Below are 23,389 nucleotides of genomic sequence, written 5' to 3' on the forward strand. Positions count from 1 at the left end.
AAGACTGCTTTTCTGGTAGCCATCACCTCGGCTAGACGGGTGAGTGAGCTCCAGGCTTTATCTTCAAAGCCTCCTTTTCTGTCTGTTCATCCGGACAAGGTTGTCCTTCGGCCTCGTCCCTCCTTTCTTCCGAAAGTGGTGACTCCATTTCATCTTGGGCAGTCTGTCACCTTGCCCACCTTCTTTCCGCCTCCGCATCCTTCCAAAGAGGAAGAGAGGCTCCACCGTCTGGACCCAAAACGTGCGCTCTCCTTTTATTTGGACCGCACAAAGCAGTTCCGGGTAGACGACCAACTTTTCGTTGGATACGTGGGTGCTAAGAAGGGGAAAGCTGTGCACAAACGGACCATCTCTCGGTGGGTCGTTTTGTGCATCAAAATTTGTTATTCCTTGGCAAAAAAGGACCCTCCTGCTGGGCTGCGCGCCCATTCTACTCGGGCCACTGCGGCTACTACTGCTTTGGGACGGGGTGTTCCTTTGCAGGACATCTGTCAGGCGGCAACGTGGGCTTCGCTACACACGTTTGCCAGGCATTATTGCCTTGACAGCCAAGTCCGGAGGGATGGCTTCTTTGGCCGTTCTGTCCTCCAGGACTTTCTGGTGTGATCTTGGTTCGCAGACCCACCACCGGGGATGGTATTGCTTGGGTATCTATTCTAAGGTGAGGAATCTAACTAACGTGTTTCTTTCAGATGAACAAGTTACTTACCTTCGGTAACGATGTATCTGTAAGAAACATTAGTTAGTTAGATTCCTCACCGACCCACCCATCCTCCCCGTTCTGCGAACTGACATCTAGGGTTAAGGTTATCCTTTTCAGGCCCCTAGATTTTATTTTTGGCACCAGTGTCGGTCTTTGCATGGCTCTGCGTTCCTGGTGCGGAAGGCTATGTACAAGAACTGACGTCAGCGCGCGAGGGCGGCGTCTAAGTACTCCGACGACGTCATCCCGGCGCACGACGCCGACGACGGACGCGGAGCCGCAGACGACGCCTAGCGACGCGCAAGGGGTATTGCTGACGAAAAATCTTCCGGATCCAGTCTGACGCCTGGGGATATTCTAAGGTGAGGAATCTAACTAACTAATGTTTCTTACAGATACATCGTTACCGAAGGTAAGTAACTTGTTCTGTACGTCCCTTTGGGGTATTTCCTATGATTATAGTCCGGTTAGCAAGTTACTGCACTGTGTGTCCAAACTGAGATATTTAGTTTAAAATGTATGATCTTGAGCAGGCATAGGTAGGAGGGAGAAATGGCAGAAGAGATCTTCTGGGGTTGGCCGGGGTGGACTTTGCTAATATCATACTAGATCTGTTTGTCGTTGTGAGCTTCCAAAAAGCGGTCATTGTATGTAACTCGATGGGACCTCCAGTAGTGGACTAAATTAATTGTATTGTATTGTATTGTACTGGTTCTTATATAGCGCTGCTGTCACCCCACGGGTATCCTGGCGCTCAGATATAGGCACCCACAGCCATCGTGATGAAGAATCAGAGGAAGGACAGAGAGGATCAGGCTTTGGGGAAGAGCCATGTTTTGAGGCTCTTTCTGAAATCAGTTAGAGAGTCAGTCTGTCTGATCTTCTGTGGTAACTCATTCCACAGCCGAGCACCAACCCCGCTAAAGGCCCTCCCCCCCCAGCCTAGAGCATTTAAATCTGGGAATTACCAGCAGACTGGCGCTGGAGGAGCGGAGCTGTCTCCGAGGGAGGTACCAGGCGAACCTTTCCTGTAAAGTGACCGGGCCCATCCCGTGTGTTGCTCTGTACACCAGACAGAGGGATTTAAAAAGGACCCTTTCCTTAATTGGTAGCCAGTGGAGCTCTCTCAAGGCCTGAGTGGAGGACGAGTTACACCGCAAGTTTAACACCAGTTTTGCCGTGGCAGACTGGACTCTTTGCAGACCCTGAAAGATGTATTGAGGGGCCCCTAAATACAAGGAATTGCAATAGTCCATTCTGCTCACCACTGTGCTACTTACTATCAGGGGACGCAGCTCCTTCGGTAAGATCGGAAGTATCCGACATAGCAGGCGCAGTAGACTGAAACACACGCTGGCTGTCTTGTTTGCCTGCGACTCCATTTGGAGGTTCTTATCTATTAGGACCCCCAGGTTACGTATCGTACTGGCCGGGGCCAGCGGGTCCTCCTCGTGGGTAAGCCTAAACTCGACCGGTGTATGCGGAGGCAGCCTCGCCAATGAGCAGTACAGTACCTCAGTCTTCCCTCCATTGAACTGCAGGGAGTTCCTCCGCAGCCAGTCTACGGTCTGACGCATGCACTCTTGGAATAATTCCATAGAGACTGCCTGTTTTCCTTCCAAGGAGAATGCCAGTTGCATATCGTCCGCGTAGTTGACCAAGTCAACCCCGAACGGTTTAATGATAGAAAAGAGTGGCTGTAGATAGATGTTGAAAAGAATAGGGCTGATGCTGGAACCCTGCGGTACTCCATAGGCTATGGGTGATTTGCAGATGTGAATGGTGCTAGAGTTACCGTCTATTGTCTCCCAGTCAGATAAGACTGCAGCCATTGCAATGCCCGTCCCTTCACCCCTATTCTCTCCAGTCTGTCCAGCAGTATTGAGTGACTCACTGTGTCGAATGAGGCCGACATATCAAGAAGCACTAAAACCGTAGCATTCCCGTTGTCGGCCCACATCCGTAAGTTGTCCATCATAGTGGACAGAGCTGACTCTGTCCCATGCCCGGGACAAAAGCCAAACTGGTCCTTATCCAGCAGGTGATGTTCCTCCAAATAGCATGATAAAGATCGATTTACAGCCTTTTCCAGAATTTTAATTGGAAAGGGAAGGAGTGAGATTGGCCGAAAGTTAACCGGATTTGTCGGGTCCAAGGAGGGCTTCTTAATCAGTGGTGTCACCACTGCCTGCTTCCAGCCCTCCAGGACGATGCCTTCTTCCAGGGATTGATTACATATCTGTCGTAACCAGAGAAGAGTCATTTGGCCGTAGGTCTTCCATACTTTCTGAGGTAAAGGGTCAAGCGGGGAACATGAGGATATGCTCAGCACCACTGTGTTAAATGTGAGGTCTGTAAGGGTCGGAAAGCTGTCCAGGGAGCATAACTGGCCCGAATCCCCTTCAGTCGCCTGTATAGCATGGGCCTGGGCGGCCGTTTCGTTGTCCTTAAAGGATCCAACAATCTTTGCCACTTTATCCAAAAAATGGGCAGCGATCTCGTCACATAATTTCTGTGAAGCCTCCATTTTGTTTCCCAGGCAGATATCCCTGACAATCTTAAAAAGTTATTTGGTCCCATTAGACGCTTGTAAGATGGAATTGGCATAGAAGTTTGCTTTGCACTCTAGAATAAGCATCTTATACTTAGTCTGTTCAGTCCTCAACTCCAACTTGTCCCCCTCTAAGTACCTCTTCCTCCATTTTCTTTCATCCTTTTTACACAATAGACGTAACTGTTTCAGTTCGTCATTGTACCATGGTGCTGAGATTTTATTTCTGGTTCTTATTTTTTTTATTGGGATTAGTTGATCCAACGCATCCGTGATATATTTCTGGTAACTGGTATAGTTCTCCTCTACCGTGCTAGAGGCACAGAAGGGATTAGCAGTCGGTGGTGTTAAAAGGGCACCCGTCCGCCCTAATTTTGCCCATTTCCTGCCTCTCCGAAAGGCCGCAGGGGTTTTGGATTGGTCCTTCAGACCAGGTAACATAATTTTAAAATGGATTAAATAGTGGTCTGTCCAATTTTGGGGTATGATATTCAGTATCACGACTTCCAGCCCATTAGCGAACAGTAGGTCAAGGATGTGTCCTCCCTGATGGGTCGGGGAAGTAACTAATTGTTGAAGGTTAAAATTAGTACAGGTACACTTCAGATCTCTCAGATAATTTCCCGTAATTGCTTTCTCCCACAGGTTCAAGTCTCCCAGGATAATCATTCTGGAGTGTGCTAGGGATAGGTTGGTGATGGTATCTAAAAAAGACTGGTACAGGATGGCACTCCCTGGGGGTCTGTAACAGATCAGACCCGTATATAGGCTGCCTTTAGATTCCTGCAACGAGAACCCCATGAGTTCAATCCCATCTACCTCATCAACCTGTAGGGGGGCAAAATTAAGCTCCTCCCTGAATATCACTCCAACCCCTCCTCCTCTGCCCTCTTTCCTTGGGTTATGTAAAATTTAAAACCCAGCAGGGCAGGCGAGTCCTATTTCTACCACAGACTCGGCTCTAATCCAGGTTTCCGTTAGAAATAAGACGTTGATTTTCATGTCTTCAATCAGCACTGAGATTTCCGCATTGTGCTTGACTAGCGACCGACTATTAATCAGCCCGCAATACAAGCTGTTATTCGTTTTAATGCTCATGTTTCCCACAAAAGGTCCCTGGTAGACCACGTCAGTGTGTACCCTCTTACCAAGTTCCAGTAGCTGTTCTTGTGTGTAGGTACCACGTACCTCGCTGCCTAAACAGGCAGCATGACCAGCACTAGGCACGTCCGAAGCGCGGACGGGCGCGGACGGGCTTGCCTCTGGTGCGCCTCCAGCGCGCCATCGGCGCGCCCTCCGCGCTTGCATTGCCCAAGGTTAAATAGGCAAGCAGGCGTGTTCCCCCTGGCCACTAGTGCGCTCACCAAAATGGCTCCCTAGTGTGGCAAAAACCTCCCCCAAGATGGCGCTCAATGAAAAGTGCGGAAGTGAGCCCCACTCGAGCAGCAGGTGAGCAGTTCAATTTTAAAGTGCGGGTGTGCGGTACTAAAACAATTAAGGATTTTAATAAAAGCAGGTTAAAAGAACTCAGTCTGCAAGGAAAGAGTTACGTGCAGCAGGCGATTTCCCAGCAGCTGGCAGCCTTTAGCAATCGCTCTCGTGTCCCTTCTCAACTCGACACCTGGCGGTACTATATCTTAGTCTTATTAAAGTCTTCCTTTCCCAAGCAGCATGTGGCAGGTCTACTCAGTTACTGCATGCCTATTGAGTTGGTGATTGGTGGTTTATTGATGTGGACTGGTAGAGTACTGGGTGGTAGTCATGACCCGTGGCTGTTTTACGTTATCTGATTGTACGAGTGTCAGTCAGTGTAAGGAAATTATTATACAGCTTGAATGGACTATAGTCAACTGCCTAACTCCTTAGTGTTATGCTATTTGTATTAGTATCGGCCAGGTGTGCATATATATATATATTGTATTATCTTGTAATTGTATTTCTATAGTGTCTTCTACCCCTGACAAGTTAATAACGTGTTTTGACAGGCAGCACTGAAGTTATGAGAAATGGTTCACGGTGCAGGCACGAGCAGCCTGATAAGGTTGAAGCAAAATGGAGACTAATCCAGGTGACCAGAGATCAGTCTTATTTGCCCAGGAGTTGCAGCAGCAACCCTCTGATGAGATGATGCAGGAACATTGAGTATGAATGTCACAGGATGCAGTCATTTTCAGTTTTCCAATAGTGTGTACAGAAAAATATTGGGTTAGGACCCTTTGTATAGCACGTGTCCTAGAGAGATTCTCTCCTTCCAGACCATCCTATTGGCAATCTGTGTTGTGGTTGGTGGTTAGACCAACACAAAAACATCTGGATGAACTGGCCATATAAATAATACAGTGAGACACTGCTCCCAGTAGAGAATAGGTTGACTCAATCCTTATTTATTAGACTTCCACACAGGCCACCAGTGATACTCTCCTTGAACTTCAGCATTTACCATCCAGGGTTATGACACTTCCTTTATTGGCTTTTACTACTTCGAAGGGTCTAAAGCAAGCGATTTTTGTCTTTTTCAGCATGTTTTCAAATCCTTATTCTTATAAATACTATCTACTGTGCCAGGATCAATAGCTCTGTGGGTGGGTCAAGGGGTTCTTTTTGTTTGGATTGGTGGTGCAATACCTCCACTCGTACTATCCCTATGTCAACGATAGTACAGTTATTTACTGCTCTAGGAAACCCGGACTTGAGTCACTAGGAGCAGGGAGGGGAGTGGGATACCTCCCTTTAATAGTTGAGAAGGAAATACTCCAGTGACAGAATTAGGTGAAATTCTGTAAGCCCAGACAATTTCTCCGATGACTATCACAACTAGGATGTTTTCTACTTGGGTAAGGTGAATATTATCCTACAAATACTTATTGAAATGGTCTCTCTGCCTGTTACATTGTGGATCATACAGTGCAGTTGGGATATGTTCTATGTTTTGTGTATGGAGAAACTCTGATATCTCTCTAGAGGAGAATGGTACAGCACTGTCAGTCACAAGAAATTGTAGAAAACCTTCCCTACTGGGGAATTCCATAAGAAAGTCTAAGACAGGGGTACTCATAGTACGGCCCTTCCTTGGCGGCCCGCGGACCTTTCCGACATCATATGCCTTTGGGGGCCGGGCGGTTCTTTTAAATAACATTCACTTGTTAATGAGGCTTTGTTGTACTTCACCTCTTCTTAGCGCCCCTGCATCTCCACTCTGATTGAGTGGAGATGCAGGGGCACTAAGAAGAGGTGAAATACAACAAAGCCTCATTAACAAGTGAATGGTCTTTAAAAGACCCGTGAAGTACTTGGGTGCGGCGGCTGTGTGCGAGAAAGTTTGTGAGTACCCCTGGTCTAAAGCCTCGCGTCTCTTGTTTAGAGAGGTTCGTGCACCGGCTGCATAGGTGCCTGCTGACAGAAGAGTCTGCAGCCTCTGCCTACGACACAAGACTGTGTGAGGTCCACTAATAGTGCTACAAAAAGGGCAGGGACGCACTCAGCCAACAACGGGTGATACCGGGTGAATGAGTGACTGAGTGCTTTATGCAACATCCGTCAGAGGCTTCTAAGCACTGCGTCACGCCGGGATTCTGATGTTGAAATGGAAGGGTGGTTTGAAAAGGCAACGGGCTGCGGAGGGGCCTGGGGGGGTTGAAAACACAACGGAGAGCGGGAGGGGGTGGGTCAAAACACACCAGAAGGGCGGGGCTGAAGAAGCCGTACTGTGGACCCTACATCTGTGAAAACACTGCAGACGTTTTGTTTCTGATAGAAAATCAGAGAGCAGGAGAGATTGCTCAGTGACTGCAGTTAGGTAACCCAGGAATATTTCGTAACGTGTTTACAACAGAGGCAGGTCTCATCTTTCTTGATGGAATGTTATAATTTTTTACTTTGGCAACTTGGAAAGACTAATCATATGCAGGAGAACGCATTCCTGTTTCCACTTGATATGCACGTTACATAAACAGAGGGAGGGAGACGGAGTGAGAGGGAGACAGAGAGGGAGAGGGAGGTAGAGAGGGAGAGGGAGGTAGGGAGACAGAGAGAGAGGGAGACACAGAGTGAATGAGACAGAGTGAGTGAGACAGAGTGGGAGGGAGACAGAGAGAAAGGGAGACAAACAGAGTGATGGAGACAGAGGGAGAGAGAGAGATCGAGAGAGGGAGGGAGACGGAGAGAGAGAGGGAGAGTGATAGAGAGAAGGAGAGAGAGAGAGGGAGGGAGACAGAGGGAGGGAGGGAGAGAGAGGGAGGGAGACAGAGCGATAGATAGATAGATAGATAGATAGATAGATAGATAGATAGATAGATAGATAGATAGATAGATAATGTGTGAATGCCTGGTCTGGTGGCTCAGTGGACGAAGGCGTCCGCTGCAGGGGCCTGTGCTCAACCTCATGGTCATAGGTTTTTTTTGGGGGTCTCGCCCCGCCCCCTCCCCCACTGGCCCCGCCCCCACCGGTGCGGCCCTCAGCCAGAAACCACACTGTAAATTTGGCACCCGAGAGAAAGTTTGTGAGTACCCCTGGTCTAAGACAACAGTGGTAGACACTATTTCCGAAAACATGACTTCTGGCCACTTCGAACGGTAGCGTATAAGGACCAGAGTTTATTTTGTGTGGGTGGGAATACTATAAAATGGACCAGCAATATCCAGTCCTACTTTTTTCCAAGCAACATTTGGCCACGGAACCGGGTGCATGGAAGGAGTGGAAAGTTTGCGACTTCTGTCTGACAAAATGCAGGTTTCACATAGCATGACCCAGTTGTCACCTTCAATACCCATTCCTGGCCACCAGAACTTGCTTCACAAAATGTTTTTAAGGGAGGACATTCCTCTATGCCCTTGATGACATGCATCCATGGGAACTTTATACATGCTCTCTGGAAAATACTCATCCATCATTACGAAAGACAACATTTTCTGTCACACTGAACTCTGGTGCTACTTTGGAAACAAATTGAAGAGATTATTTTAAGTCTTCCGTGGGAGTCACCCATCACAGATTCTTTACCAGATTGAGCACTCATCTGTTGTATCTTCAGAAAGCCATATCTCCTCACTCACCCAATCTCCTTGCTTTGCACACACATCATCAGTACGGACAGTGACATCCAGTTTTCCATCAACAGGTGTTTCGTGCACAGCAGTCTGGGTAAATTCAGCAGGTTGATGTTTATCAGGTATATAAGCAATGACAAAACTGTCCCCTATGAGCTTCAAATTAAGTCTTGCAATATGTAAGGCGAATCCTCCCCACAGTAACACAACCTCTATCAAAGGTTTGTGGTCCACATATAAAGAAAACAGATATGAAATATTCTTATAAATTGTTTTTCCCTGTTGAGAGGTTCCAATAAGATAGGCTTCATTGGTCTTACACTTATGAATTGTATGTTACATTCCTTTCAAAAGGTATGCTATGATTTAACATAATCATCCTGAGCACCTTTCTGCAGTGTGTCCCTTGGCCGTTAGTTTCCAGTAGTGGTGGCTTGTGTCTTTGTGAAGTGTTCCCCCTTTTTCACATCCTGCTCCTAATGGGACTGTTCAGATCTGACGTTACTGACCTCCAGTTGGATCTGCCCTTGCATGGGCAAAATCATCATGTGGCATTTGCATCCCAGTTAGGCACAGTCGCTTGACGCTAGTGGATCTCCATCTCTTGTAAGTTTGCACTCTGGGTCTTTCACTCTTCCTTAGAACAAGGAGAAGAAAAAGAGTCCCATGCTCAGATTTGCTCTGAAACAAATTATATGTAATCTTCCCAGCCTGCTGAGAGGGAGGTCCGATTGCAACCACTGTTCAATCTTTGTTCTGGGGATCTCATCCACCCAAACACATGCAGATTATACGCACATGTAGATTTGTATGCATGTACAAAAAGGGTACTTTTGAGTAACCAACAACAAACAGGCCCATGTGTCATATTGATGCGTAGTTCAATATCTTACAATATTTTCTACTAAAGAAATACTCCATCCTGAACTTTTCTTCTACATTCGAGCCAGTAGATTGTGTTCGACTTAGGGTGTAGTTGAAACTAAACAACCAGCAATCCACCTTTGCCCAGAAAACAGGATTAATGAAATGTGAATTCCACTGCTCAAGTCAGATTTGATTACAGAAAATAGCTTTCTAAGGAACTCTGGGTGAAGCAATCTTGAATGTTATTGATGTCCCTTTCCAACATTTATAACAATGAATTATTTGTGTTCCATTTGGTACTCGCACAGAATGCATAATTTGTAATTGCTGCCGGCCAAGCTCTTCCCGGAATAGTCAAACCAACACTTTATTTTTCTCTCTATATGCTCAGACTGTGCCTCACTTACCAGGACCGCAATGCATTCCCAACTCCTAGTGACAAAGAGAGAAATGTTCTCTTGTTCTCTAAAGAGAATGACATTAAAGCTAACTAAGTAGTGACCAAAATGCAACTATGGAGAAGAAAAATTCCCAAGGTAAGCTCATTCTGGGCATATACACAATAATGGGTGCTCTGTAGCTTACAATTTGATCAAATAAAACCAATATGTAGGCAGACATGTTAAGGGGTAGATGCTGAGAGGCAATGCACCCGACGGCAGCCCCCGTTACAGTGCGGGAAATTACATATGCTAGCCTATGGATCAACTAATTACTCCAGACTAGGTTGCAACAGGAGCAGCCAATCAATAGAACTGTAGCAACGTTGTAGTTGTTCACAAGGGTGGTCTGCTCCTTTTGAGCCGGGTTCTTGACCAACTCACGTTCTTTTCTGACCCACTTTTAACTCACTTAATTGATCCTGAAGAAGCGCCAAGGATCGTTTTGACCATTTAGATGGCGCAAAACATGTTGACCTAATAGTTACTGCGGCACATTACGCCCCATCAGTAACACACGACCTACGGGTTTTTTAACCTGGCAAGGGAACCTGCATATTAAACTTAATTCACTCTGGTATCCCTTACCTAGTTTTATCATTCACTCACTCACGCATTTGTTCTCTCAGAACCCTTTATCTCACACCCTCACCCATCATATGGCAGTACCAAAAAAAGATCTCCGCCAAAGCGACCCTTCGGGGGACCCGTAGGGCATTGCAGCGCCGGCCCGACGAGGAGTAATCGCCTGATGATGAAGCATGACATCCTCGGAGTGTGTGAGGGTATCAAGAGACAAGATTTGCGCTTGCCTCTAGCCTGCGGGGTGCAGACCTAGGCCCTTATTATTTGATTTATCTTCTTTTTCTTTGTTGTGGGTGACTAGTGCGCCCAACCCTGGAACAGTTACCCCTGTTTGAAGTGAATCAAACAAAACCAACATTTTCTGCCTTACTTTGAGATACTGCTCCATGCCACATCCTCATCAAGGGCTAATTTGATTACAATTCAGCAGCATGAACAACACCTGTGCTTCGAATCTAGGTAATCCTTCCACATTTCTCTACATTTCCCACCCACACCTGCAGATGGAGTACAAGATTTTTGAAGGAGGCGTCTTAAACCATGATTTAGATAATCCTTAAAGGACACTATGCAACGCGGCCTGCCATAATGCCAGCCCTTCTCTGGTCTGTGCACTTGCCTTGTAATTAAGAAAGAGGGGCATGGTTCAGAATGCATCATGGCCGTCATCTAAGCTTCTCGATTCTAATGTGCTGTTTGATAACCTAATCGAGCCTCATTTGACTGTCCACATAGGTCTTCTCCAGGGCTGACATGGGAATTGCTGCCTCTTACCGGGAAGTTGATTACTTCAAGACTACAAGTCATGCAATCCCAAGCATGTTTATCATTTGTGACAGAACAGTTATAGCACTGCAAAGGATCTCCAAGACATTGATTGACATCTTGTGATTCTGGGCAAATCAGTTAATCTCCCCATGCCTAACACAAATGAATGTGTTCATCTGTAACGAAACTGATACTCCTGTAAAGCACTCTGATACCTGATATCCTCGGGTCTAATTTGCGCTATATAAAACTCTAAAATAAAAAAAAAACTGGTCAGTGTTTTGATCTTTTTGATCCGAGATCTTTTTTGAGGAATATCATTCTATCTTTTTTTAGGGTAAGGCCCTCATAAATATATTTTGTGAACTCTTATTTATATTTGGACAAAGCCTTTAGAAGTCTCCTCTTCCCAGAGCCACAGCTTAGTCTGGTTTCCCAGTTTGTTTTCTTTGCTTTTGTGTTTTTTAGAACTGGAACGTTTTTCTAACACAACCGATCTACTAGCAGTCTGAGATGACATTCCTTCTCAATCACTATTGGAACCAGTCTATGAGATGAGGGAGTATCATATTCTGCCATTGGAAATTCCCTCTTAAATGTTGGTCAGGTTATTTTTATTGAAAGTATTAAGTATATTTATTAATCTCCTTATTTGACAATTTGAGATGGAAAAGTCCTCCACATGGCTATGGATGTGCATCCTTCACTTGAGTGCCTCAACTGTACTGATATCTGGATCCTTAAAGCTGATTTTTGTTGTCAAATGCAAACATGGATCATGTGTGTGTGCCATGACATAGGTCTGCCTTACAGATTGCGGTCTTGTTGGACCAGGAGTAGCGCCCAAAGCTATACCTTCATAGTGGTGAAAGTCTACAGTCTTTACCAAGAGTTAAGCATCACACATCACAGTGGTGGTAGCATACCTTGTAGTGATTAGTAGGAGTGAACAGGTCCTTTTTACCTATCTCAGAGTAATGGGGCCTACCAGTTCACTTGTTTAAAGTTTTGCTACTGTGTGCCTAACTCCCTCTTGGCCTACATCCGTTTGGTATTCATTGTATGTTATATGCATGTGCTGAGTTTATGTGCACCTGTGAGGAGTACAATACATGAAGGATACAGTGCATTACAGTCTGTGTAGGTTTAATAGATGTGGGGAGTGTATGTGCGCTTGTAAAGGGTACAATACATGGAGGACTCTGGGTTCCATTTTGGGAAACCCAGTGCTGCATGGTGAAACATGAGCAGAAGGGATAGATGAATACCTCCAACAGATTTCTGTAGTGCTGCATTCCTATAAGTTGGGTGGGACAGACACTGAAGGAAGGAGCGCCGGGTTCCCCCTGTTATATGGTCACTTAGGCCCCAGGCAAAATCACTACCATTTTACATGTTCACGTTTAAAGTTGACATCATTCTTGAACATTGACCATAGACACATATTTGCTTGCATGCCTGTATTGGATAATAATTCTCTAAAATGGCTTTGCTTACATTTACATTTCTTCGTAGGCATATTATCAGAGCCTTTAACATTCTATATGCGGGCGAAGTTCACTGCATAGAATTTTGATGATAGTTATTGTCTGTTCGGCAACAGCTCTGTAAAGATGGAATCAATAAGGACAGCCTGACTGGGGCTTCGGCATGGTAACATGGGTGAAGTTTATTATATAAACAACATTACTCCTTTGTTCATGCAGAGGGGCATTTAGCTGAGCCTGTGAAGTCGCCCCAATGTTGGAATTCCAGCCCAGATGAATTCTGTTTTCCTCCTGAGAAGGATGGTGCCCAGCTCTACACCAAGACGGGTCCCAGATGAAACATATCCACAGATAACTGGGAAGTTAGATCACCCTAATGGATTCTGGCAGATTCACCCACCTTAGGCACACTAAGATAGGGAGCGCTAGGTAGGAGCATAATTATATGCAAGCTTATAGTCTATTTAACAGCACAATGGTGGAACTGTTCATTTTCTTCACAGTTTTTGTGATGATGATTACTCTGTTTTGTTTTGTTCTATGAATCATTGCAGCACATGTATTTTACACCAGAATCTTATTGCTTTAATAAATGTTTGAAATGCCAATTCAAGTATTTCTTGTGTCTCTCACTGGGCATGCATGATTTACTTAATGAAAGGGTTTAGATCTGTTTCCCCAATTTCCTTGCGTTCCTCCAGGGTTGTCATGTTCTGAAGTTGCACATACCACCTGTTCCCTTGCCAGGTTCGGGGTACAGGTGGTGCACTGTGAGCTAGCCAGGGCTAAGGCCAACATATCCTGATGACGTTCATGGACTCAGTCTCGCATAGTTTTGACATTTATGTTGTCCAATAACGCACAGTCTCACTGAGAAACGATGAACCGTACAACATGACGCCACCAGCGTTCTAGCTTGGGTACTAATTTAATGGGTCTCCCGAGTAGTTTTCTTTAATGTGCCCAAAGACCCTACTCACCAGTTAACTAGAGACGCCCATGGTGTTAGGGAAGATCCTCCTCAGCTAAGTAGGGAATCCCTATTTCTGGCTGTAGGTTGTTTAAGCTTAAACCTTTAAAAGTATCTCCACACAGAGGTACCCTCTCTGGATTCCAAATATTCCAATGGCTAGTCCAGGACAGGTTGCTTTGCCAATAAATTGCAGACTTGCACTAGCATAAATGTTGTTACAACATGGGCTCACCCTAACAGGTTGGATCGTTACCTTCTTGGTAGAAGCCCACGAAGCATACAGAACAGAGGTATTCTATTCATGGATCACATTCCTGAAAGCAAATGCCATCACATGGAATTTTCACACATACACTCCACCCCTTTGAAGGTCCTAGATTCCAAAAAGAAACATTCCTGCTCGAGGATTGCAACATTACCTCAAAAGCAGACATCCTTTCCACTAGATACTTGGGAAAGCTAAAGTGGGCGCGATTTCCTGGTCCCCACACCACATCAGCCCAACAGCCACAGACTGCCTTTCCACTCCACTGATGGTAGGGTAGATTATGTCATTAAATACCACCAGGCAATCAGGCGTTTTGTTACCTTTGCTTGCCACAGTAATGGATCCACAATGCGGCACCCCAGGCCCAGGAGGTAGAGATGCTTCTCATTTTAGTGACTATATAGCTGGGCCTGTCTTACGGATTGTGGCACAGGACATATCTGCATTTCACACTGGGAAGCCATCTTAACCAGTTGAGTATGCTGCCATTTCAAAAGTATCAGCAATCATTTGAGTGGGGCCCATGGGAAGTCCCTTTGCATTGATGCCCGCTGAGCATTGCACATTTGCCGTCTGTGCCAGTAAAAGAAGATGAAGGTAAGGCTCAGTCAGCATCATCAGTGCTGGAGGCAGCGGCACCTCTCAGAGGGAAGCATGGGCAAGTAGATCAGGGCTCGGAGGCAGACACCCCTGGAAAATGCCTCTCGCTCACCCTCTCACCTTCTCAGGCCTCAGAATTTCTCTACAGTGTGGGCTCAATCACCACATGCCGACTCCTCCTCCTCACCCGACGGCCGCCAGCGCCAACCGCTGCAGCACCCAGCCACCCTATCTCTCTGTGGCCAGTGGCGAGCACTCCCACCTTGCGGCACAATGCAGCCCGTGGGAAAGCAGAGGCAAGCGGAGATCTCTCCACGAGGGTCGCAGGTTTCTGGGCCGCTTACCTCAGAGCTCCACTGCGGGCCCAGTTCAAGCCGTTGCTGGTACCAATCTTGAGATTGTGGGCTCATCGTCTCAACGGAGGTACAGATCTCCCCTTCTGTCTGCCCTAACTTTAATTTGTGGTCACAACCATCTCTTCAGAGTTTGAGTGCAGAGCTCACTGTGGCAAGCTCTTCTATACTGTTGTATGCAACAGACCACAGTTCTTCCTCCACATAAGTGTCTTGCAGTAGAATGCATTTTTCTTGGCCAGAAAGTATTCCTTGTAGTTGTGGCCCATCTGGAAAACACCACATCTATTGTCTATGTTTGGGATCAAGACTGTGCTGGCTGTGCACAACTCTGCCTGCAGCTTGGAGCACAGCTGTGGGAGTAGACGATGTGTTGCTCAAGGCATGTTCCTACTGCTTTCCGGTATTGTGGGAGAAGAGATAGCAGACAGCGTGAGCAAATAACGCTACTTTCTTCATTATTGTGAGATTCAAGCCCCAGACTCTATTTGAGGCCTGGGAATGTCCAGGCCTTGATGCCTTTGCCGTTCGCTGGAGCACAGAGCCTGAGCGGTTCACCTCCTGGAAGGGAAAGGGACAGGTTCCTTGTGGGGTGGACTGGAGAGAGGAATTCCTAAATGCATTTCCCCATAATCTACACGTTTTACTGGAAATTGAATTGATTGGTGTCTCCATCTTGGCTCCAGAAACTTTAGGGCAGGATTTGCTAGTAGAGCTTCAGGATTGCCCCTTTGTGGGAGGGGAGGGATCACCTCCCGTGTCAGGAGTCTGTTTGCACTTCCAAATGTAATGGGTACAGCCACGTAAAGCCCATCAAGGCCTTGTATGCTAAACGAGTGGAGGGCAGAAAATAATTCTTCTTGGAACATCTACAATGGCAATACCCTACTTAAAGTATCTCATTCTGCCTCTGAATTCACCAGTGATGGTGTTCAGTAGGTAATTACCCTGGGTATAACAGGAACACAAATGTGCGACTGCTCATTCCATTAATGGTGGAGTCTTGCAACAGGCATCACTGGTGCACCATTAGCCTGATCATCTCAAATAAAATCTTCTGCAGGCTAACTAAATATTGCTTTTATTGTTAATGCTGGCTCTATCGCTTCCCATCTGACTGAAACTGTTGCTATTTTAAATGCGGTCCATACTGACTGAACTGGCCACCGCAGAATGATGGCCGAGTAGTCCCAGTTATCACTGAAGCTGTTCTAACACATTTCAGATGTTTCCATATGGTCCGCATTATTGACCGGGGCAGAGAGTGACCTCAATAGTGAGGAATTTATTTCAAGTCACTGAAGTCGTCATGGCTCAGAGAGCGGTGGAAGCTAGCACTGTAATCTCTTATGTCCCCCAGAGGCACTATAAGGTTTTGATAGTTTACCGTCCCCTTTCATGCTATCCATTAGCCTCATACATTGTAAAAATCCACCGTTTGCATGGGCGTTGCAATTATGATTATGTTTACGGGGTGAAAAAGCCCCTACAAGTAATAAAACATGGTGCAGCTACCAACAAAACTCGCTGGCTGTGGTCCATTTTGAGAGCAAAATTCGTACTTGTCGTTATTGTTTCGAACCCCCAGAATATCGTTATTAATTGGAGGCGCAACGCAATTAGGAAGAATTCATAACCGAGCCCTCAGTGGTTGAAACTTGAGCGAGGGCGGCCGCAAGGCTAAGAAGCCGCACACTTGTTTGGAGTCTGTGGGAAAGGTCCAGCACCGGGGGAGTAGCTGCTTTTGGTGCAGGAGGTGCAGTGGCACCAGGGCCTAGAGGCCTGAGGAGCTCAATGAAGCCTGAGTAATGCTGTATTTCATAGTTCAAACAGTGGCCAGGGGGCCTTCCCTGCACTAGGGCCCATGACATCTTGCTGCGTCACTCCCCAGCATGTGAGGTTGGTCACACTCATTTGTCCTACCCACGAAATTCTACTGTAATGGTTATTAGGGCAGTAGGAGAGGCCACCCTATATAATATAAACCCTAAAGTATGCTGCTGTTACAAATGTTCTGTCTACAATGCTTCGATCTGTGACTGTGCCAGAGCCAGGGCCGGATTTTGGCATGGCCGAGCTGGGCCTGGGCACAGGGCGCCTGATTTCAGAGGGGCGCAATGGCCTTGTCTGGAAACCAGCTTTTGATCTTTCATTTCTACTTTAAGGTCGCCGGTGCCACGCTGCATGAACTTTCTTGTCCCCTCACTTAATCCTCCTTCCTTTCTCCCTCCTTCTCGCTCACATCCTCCCCAGGGCCACTCAGTTCTAATTTAGCATCTAAATAGACTGTTTAGGAGGAGAACCTCTGTCTGAGAAGAGAGTAGTGGGAGATCTCTAAGTCCTGAACAAAATAATGCAGATAAATTGTAAGTGAACCTCAGCTCACTGCCTCACTCACACTCACTGCCACTGGGTTCATGCATCCTTTAAAAACAAAAGTTTGAACTGCATACAGCGTCCAGTGAGCATCCGGATTCATGTGTAAAGTATTACACTTCTGAGGCGGTCATCACTTATACGCCCTCCCCCTTTTATGTTTCTTCTGTGTTGAGCTTTTGGAACCGTTCCTCCCCACCATTGAAGCAGAGCATCTAATCCTCCTAACAAAGGTGCTGAAGTGTTGAGGACTGAGTTCTGTTCTTTATGCTCAAAATATAAGCAAATTGCAGCAAGTAGTCTGCATTTTAAATTATTAATTTTGTCTGAGAGATAAAAGAGAGAGAGAGAAATCCCAACTGTTTGGTATGCATGTGATGGAGCGGACATCTCCTTTCATTTGTAGGAGTGCATCATAATCATGAGTAGAGCGCACCTGCATATAATCTGGAAACTGTATTAACGTGAAGTGTTAGAATTGGGAAATGCGTTAACATAAATACGTGACGTATCTTAGGTTATTGACAGGTAGGTGTGTGCCTCTAGAAAAGGTCTAGAACTAATGGGCCCAGCCCTTTCACATGTTATCGCCCCAAGAAGGATGTAGGGATGAGTTTGCCCTGCTCTGGATTGAAGTTGTGGTGCCCAGCCTCTTGTATCGTACTTACTTTTCTTAAGTGCTTACACAGGCTTTTAAAAGTGGATGCACCCTTTCCCGTGGACCAAAGAAAGAAGTGGCTTTTCTACTCCAGTGTTTGGAAGGTCTGAAAGTTTTGTAAAATGTGCAAGGCTGGTTGACCATTTGTTTTACAGTTTTATATTGCACACACTTTACATAAAGGTATTGGAGAGCTTTACAAGAGCACCAGTTACATAACACAAGGACCCAATCCTTTTTGATAGGCACAGGTAGATTAAGTAATTTGCCCAGAAATCACAGGATGTTGAGCCGACGCAGAGACTGGAACCTGGTTCCCCAGCTCCAAAGTCGGCAGCTCTGACAGGCTACATGTTTTTTTGGGGGTGAACCTCCATCCAAACCTATTGAGTAGATGCACCAGCTAATATTGCTATCATGCAGGGAAGATACAGGCACTGAAGACAGTGGGCAGTGAGATGGTGAGCCAGTGGGGCAAGTGGGCCGCATCAGTGATGAATGTGGGCCATGACCACCTTAGAAAAATGTTGAGCAATTGCACTTTATTTATTTACAAATAATGCACTGAGCCCTGGAAAGGTTAAAATGAAAACCTTGTTGAGAGAGGAGAATGGAGGTAGAGCAAGATGGGCGCCAAATTTAATTTTCTCCAGGGGCCTCTCTTAGCAAAGGCCGGCCCTGGCCACAGCCAGTACTGAAGACTTAATCTCATTTGTAAAATGGTGAACTACCTGCTATTCTGCAGGGTGGCAGAGGTTCCACCTCGGCCAAACTTGCCAGTGAGCTGCCCACATAATCTAAGCTCCATGTTGGAATGGTATAAAAATCGGCCTGGACGCGCAAAAAAAAAAAAGCGGTCTACATTTGCATATTACCTTTCCGCAGAATACTGCTTCCGCAAAGTTTTATAAAAAGAAGGGGAGTCTCTGACAGAGGGATGTTTTCTTAACTTTACTTAGATTAAAAAAAATGCACTAATTAGTTCACACTGGTAAAACACACCTGAAAACAAGTGAGGCAACTTTTGCTCAGGCCCCCGCTCAATATGCATACATTAATGGGCCGGCCCAGCAAGAGAAAGGCAGTGACACATCTGCCCGTTGATAAAAGGGTGGTAATGGATGCCCATCTGCCTCCAGAAAAGCCCTTCTGGCACCCATTGGGCCGCTGGCAGCATCCGAACAAAACAGACAAGGCCCCCTCCCCCTCGCGGGCCAGTTGACTATGGTGAAACTGGTCCTTGGTTTCTTGTGTTTTGGTTCAGGGAGGACCTGGCTTGACAGTTCTGGCTGGGCTGTTCCGATTGGAGCAGGGCTAAGACTGATTTGCATATAGTTGGGTCCAAACAGGTGACATGGTGTGCAAAGTAATGATGATTGGTATGCAGCCCGAGTAGTTACCGGTGACTGAGATTAATTCAAGCATTGCGTCCACTGCTTTTGTGTATACTTGAGGATTAAATACAAAGCATTAACCTATGATGTAAAACAGGAGAAATAAAGAGATGCCCATCTAGGGGCAGAATTACTCCGTGTGAAAGCAGAAAACGTGGGATCAAACCCGTATTCCCTGCATGACCAAATTGTGTGCTCCTTGGCAAATCTATGTCTTGTGTTTAATTTAATATACTGTATTGTTGTTCCATGCAGGACCAAAGTCACAAACTGGGTGCAAATTACATGGGCCTTGCCTCTTAGTTCATTAATAGCATTGTTTTCATGATGGGCGGGCATAGATCTTTCTATGTTAACACTAAATTCAATCTATTACTTTTAGTAAATGCCTTTTAGTAAATGCCTGTCAGTGCAGTGGTATAACCCAAAATATTATGGTTAAATGTTTCTGCATTTTAACAAAACAGTTTTTTGAATTGTGAAGCAACTTTGTTTATTTTGTTGCATGAATTCCTTTTCGGTGTCATGGCTCAGCTCATGCACAAGCTCTCCTTGTTGATTTGTTCGCTTGCCCACTTCTAAAGAAGCTAGGGTTTGAAAGCAAGGCTAGGGCCTGGGTGATTGTAATGGTGCTCTGGGGCCCAGCCTTTGGAGTCGGAAATGTTTCCTTGGAGTCGGGCGACATGCCAGGTAGGTTCCGCATCACAGGGGCAGCATTTTGTTCAAAGATAAGCTCCGGTATTTCTTATGCAGTGGAATGGGGTGAAGTCGGGTTGGGGTAGTAATACTTCTGAAGAGCTCCAATGAAGACCTGGATATAGCCGATTCCTCTCCGCTAGCACTCTTTGTTGGGCTTCTTTCTTCCTCTCCCTGTCCATGTGCAGTGTGTGCTCCAGCTCGAATGGAAGGCAAGGCGCAGGAAGGCTAAGGCAGCTGTAGGGGCTCAGGAACAGAAAGACCAACATTGGCTGCTTACCTTTTTAAATGGTACGCAACTATGTTAATTTTCCGGCTTCCTGATGCGCTACATTATGCGATAATGACAGGGTAGACCTTTTTCTACATTCTTCTTGCGGATTTCTTCCGGGCTTCTGGCACTGGGCGTGCTGTGAAAAATCAAAGGGTGGGCGTGATGCAGGCCTCAAGTGGTTTTCCAACCTTGCTACTAAACTGTGTGTGATCCTTAAAGCAGTGTTGGAATTGGAAAACCTTTACTTCAGGAACACATCAATTGGGCATGAAGGTGTGGCAATGGAAAGAAAGTGGAGTCATGAGGGCCTGAGCCATAAAAACAGGCTGCAAGTCAACTTACATATTTATTTATTTAGAACTCTGTGTCAAAAAATAAGCAACAAGGAGAAACGTGACAGTAAATCTGTTTTGGCTTAATTGGTTGCAAAGGCTGTATTTTAACGTTTCCTATGGAGATGAGGTACCTGCTGCAGATATCTTTGTGTGCACAGTAAATCTCATGGAATAGTAATAATAATAATAGTACGAAATCTCTGGTGGTTCATACACTTGCTGGAGAGATCTGTGTTTTGTCTAGTCACTGTTTTGACTCATCAAGCTTAGAGGGTTAATGTGTCTCCTGCAAAGCACATCGTGTAACATGGAGATGAGAGATCTCTATTTTAGGTAGATAGGTAGGTGCTTTGAACAGTTAAAACCTTTAGTTACTTGTAGTTCATAAATTGCAATCCTTCTAATACAGCAGTGAGCTAGGATCTAGCATCAAGGACCTGCATTCAAACTGCAAGGAATGGGTTTAGACCAAGGCCCCTGTACTTAATGTGATTCTGTGGCTGCAGTGATTTCCACATAATTATGGGTTTGCTGCATTTACCACATAATCCATCATCTGATGCATAATCTGCAGATTTCAACCCAAAAAAAGGTTTTCTAGCTCAAACGGATCAAAAGTTACTAAAAACGTGGCTCCATGTTTCCCTGTGCAGTGGAAGGCTGTCCCCATAGGCTAACTTGTTATTTTTCTGTTGTTTACTGCTGTATTTGGGTATTAAACTGGTACTAATAAGGGGCAGTCTTTTCCCAGACACTGTTACCATGTGTAAAAAAACAAAATAATGAAGTGATGTTTTTGCAAAATGTGCTGCGTTATGCCGCATAATTTTCGATTTGTTGCACCATAATTTATTCAACGATGCCGCATCATTTGGTCCTGCCATTCCAGTGGCCCTGGTTTAGACCCTATTGTTTTTTCAGAATCTGTCGTTATTTTGAGGTTGCTAAAAAGGTTTTCCTTGATTAATATTAAAGTCTTATTAGTACAGACAAACTCAAGCACAGCGTTACTTTTACCTCCTCACTTTGTCTCTCACGGTCATGCACTCTTAACATATAATGCCTACTGGTACAGACGATAGTCGAGTCCTACACCTTATAATCCTCATTGCCTTATGTAACACATCCTGAACTTTAATTTACACCCTTGTATGATTTATTGTCAATGTATAATGTGTGATGTAAAGTGTTCTGAACCTTGCAATGGGATGAGTAACACGATAGAAGAATTACATTTATAAAAATGTGTGTTATTTAAATGGTTATTCGCATTAATACTTGAACAAACCGATACATCTGACATTCTTATGATGCAACCATATCGCTTAAACATAGGGACTGAACAAACTCAAAAGCTTGCCTCCAAGTAGTTTCTCTCAAGTACTTGTAAAGTGATAACAAGCTCTGATCCTTTGTCTCCCCCCCCCCCCCCTTCATTGAATTGGGTCTAGGTGTTAGACCAGTGCTTGAAATGGAAAAACAGAAGTGCAGGTACTCTGTACCAGAGTACCTGCTTGTTTCTGAGAAGTGCCGGCACTCTCCAATTAAAAGTATAGCACTTCTCTTGGGAATTGCCGGTACTCTCCCTCTCAAAATAAAAAAGTGCCGGTACTCCCCCTCTCAAAATAGAAAAGTGCCGGTACTCCGTACCGGACAGTACCGGCCCATTTAAAGCACTATATTAGACCACAGATAGCTGGCAGCCATGACCGTACTCAAACAAAAGGAGGGTTGATGACCCCTTGAATTCAGCCTTTCTTTTGGGGGCAGCTGGGATTTCTGATAAAAAAGCCCTTCGCCACCTGCCATCGCTACTCGGAACAGAAAACCGATAACGTGCAGGCGCTGTTGAATGTGTCTGCAAATTACACTGGGAAACATGGCAACTTCATGGCAGGGGGAACGGCGTCCACCCTGTGACAATAGTGGGTAGACACCGTCCACATGTGTGTATCCCCAACTTGTACCTTGGTTTTGCCTGCACTATTCCTTATTAATTTGAAGAGGTGGCTCGATGGCGGTCACTGGTTCTTGACTTTATCACTGAATATCATACATTTTTAATATATTACACTTTTTGCACCAACCTCTGGTTAAAGGGGCTACGATGTGACTTGTGGTTCATTTAAATGAAAATTATTGCGGTCTGTTTTTGAAAGAGTAGAAAAGGCATTTTGAAAAAAAAACTTTATGGATTGTTATGTATTTAAAAAAATGCATTTTATGACATACCATGGAAAGGTTTTTACTAAATTGCGTTTACACTGTGTTTTCTCTTTCAACAGTTTGGATTTAGATGGCGAGTTGAGAAAGAAGTAATTTCAGGAAAAGGTATATTACAAAAGTTGTTTATTTTCTGAAGGTTAAATACATTATTGTGACGTCATTGCTCATGTGATTAAATTAGGAATGCACCTCTTTCCAGCCCCCGTCACTATATACCCCACTTACCGACGGCTTTTCTTTTTGTGTTTTCTTTTAACTCCCTTTATTTTTGCTCATTTAGTTAATTTTTACTTCCTTTAATGCTCCTTCTTGTAGGAGGCATGGCGGCGTGGACCGCAGTATCAAGTGGCTCACACCAAACTTCCAGCCTGCCTCTCTTCTGGTTCCCCAGGGGTATATCTCAGATGTAATAGGGTAGTTTTTTTCTCATAGGCTAATAGGGAGTTCATACTCCATTCAGCACTTCGGATCTCATGTACTAGTATTCCATTCAGAAAACGTCGCAAATTGTCCGTCGAGCTCTTGCTACTGGAACAGTATTTTGTTCATCGAACTATGTACTAATAGGTCAGTTCACAACCTACTGAATTACGTGGTTTGAGAACGACCTGCCTAATTAATATTAATTAGGCAAGTTGCAATTTGCCTGGAAGGGACAGTAGACGCCAACCCCAATCGTTGCAATACAAAATGGAAAATATATATTTTTTTAAAGCAGTCCATGTTCTTTAAAGGTAGGATTGTTGCTTTAAAAAAAAGATTATTTTTTTTTCATTTTGGAAGCCCCTT

General features: G+C 45.2%; 1 protein-coding gene across 5 annotated transcripts in view; it reads left to right on the forward strand.

The window, feature by feature from the left end:
- The window catches only part of LOC146867456 (protein FRA10AC1), a 178,392-nt gene that overhangs the window by 76,108 nt on the left and 78,895 nt on the right, over positions 1-23,389 (forward strand). For all 5 annotated transcript variants that reach the window (XM_085606060.1, XM_085606085.1, XM_085606068.1 and 2 more), the window contains exon 9: positions 22,660-22,705. In XM_085606060.1, the coding sequence (XP_085462186.1) occupies positions 22,660-22,705 (46 nt within the window). The remainder of the gene's footprint in view (positions 1-22,659; positions 22,706-23,389) is intronic.

This window comes from Triturus cristatus, chromosome 1_2 (assembly GCF_964204655.1).
Source record: "Triturus cristatus chromosome 1_2, aTriCri1.1, whole genome shotgun sequence".
NCBI lineage: Eukaryota > Metazoa > Chordata > Amphibia > Caudata > Salamandridae > Triturus > Triturus cristatus.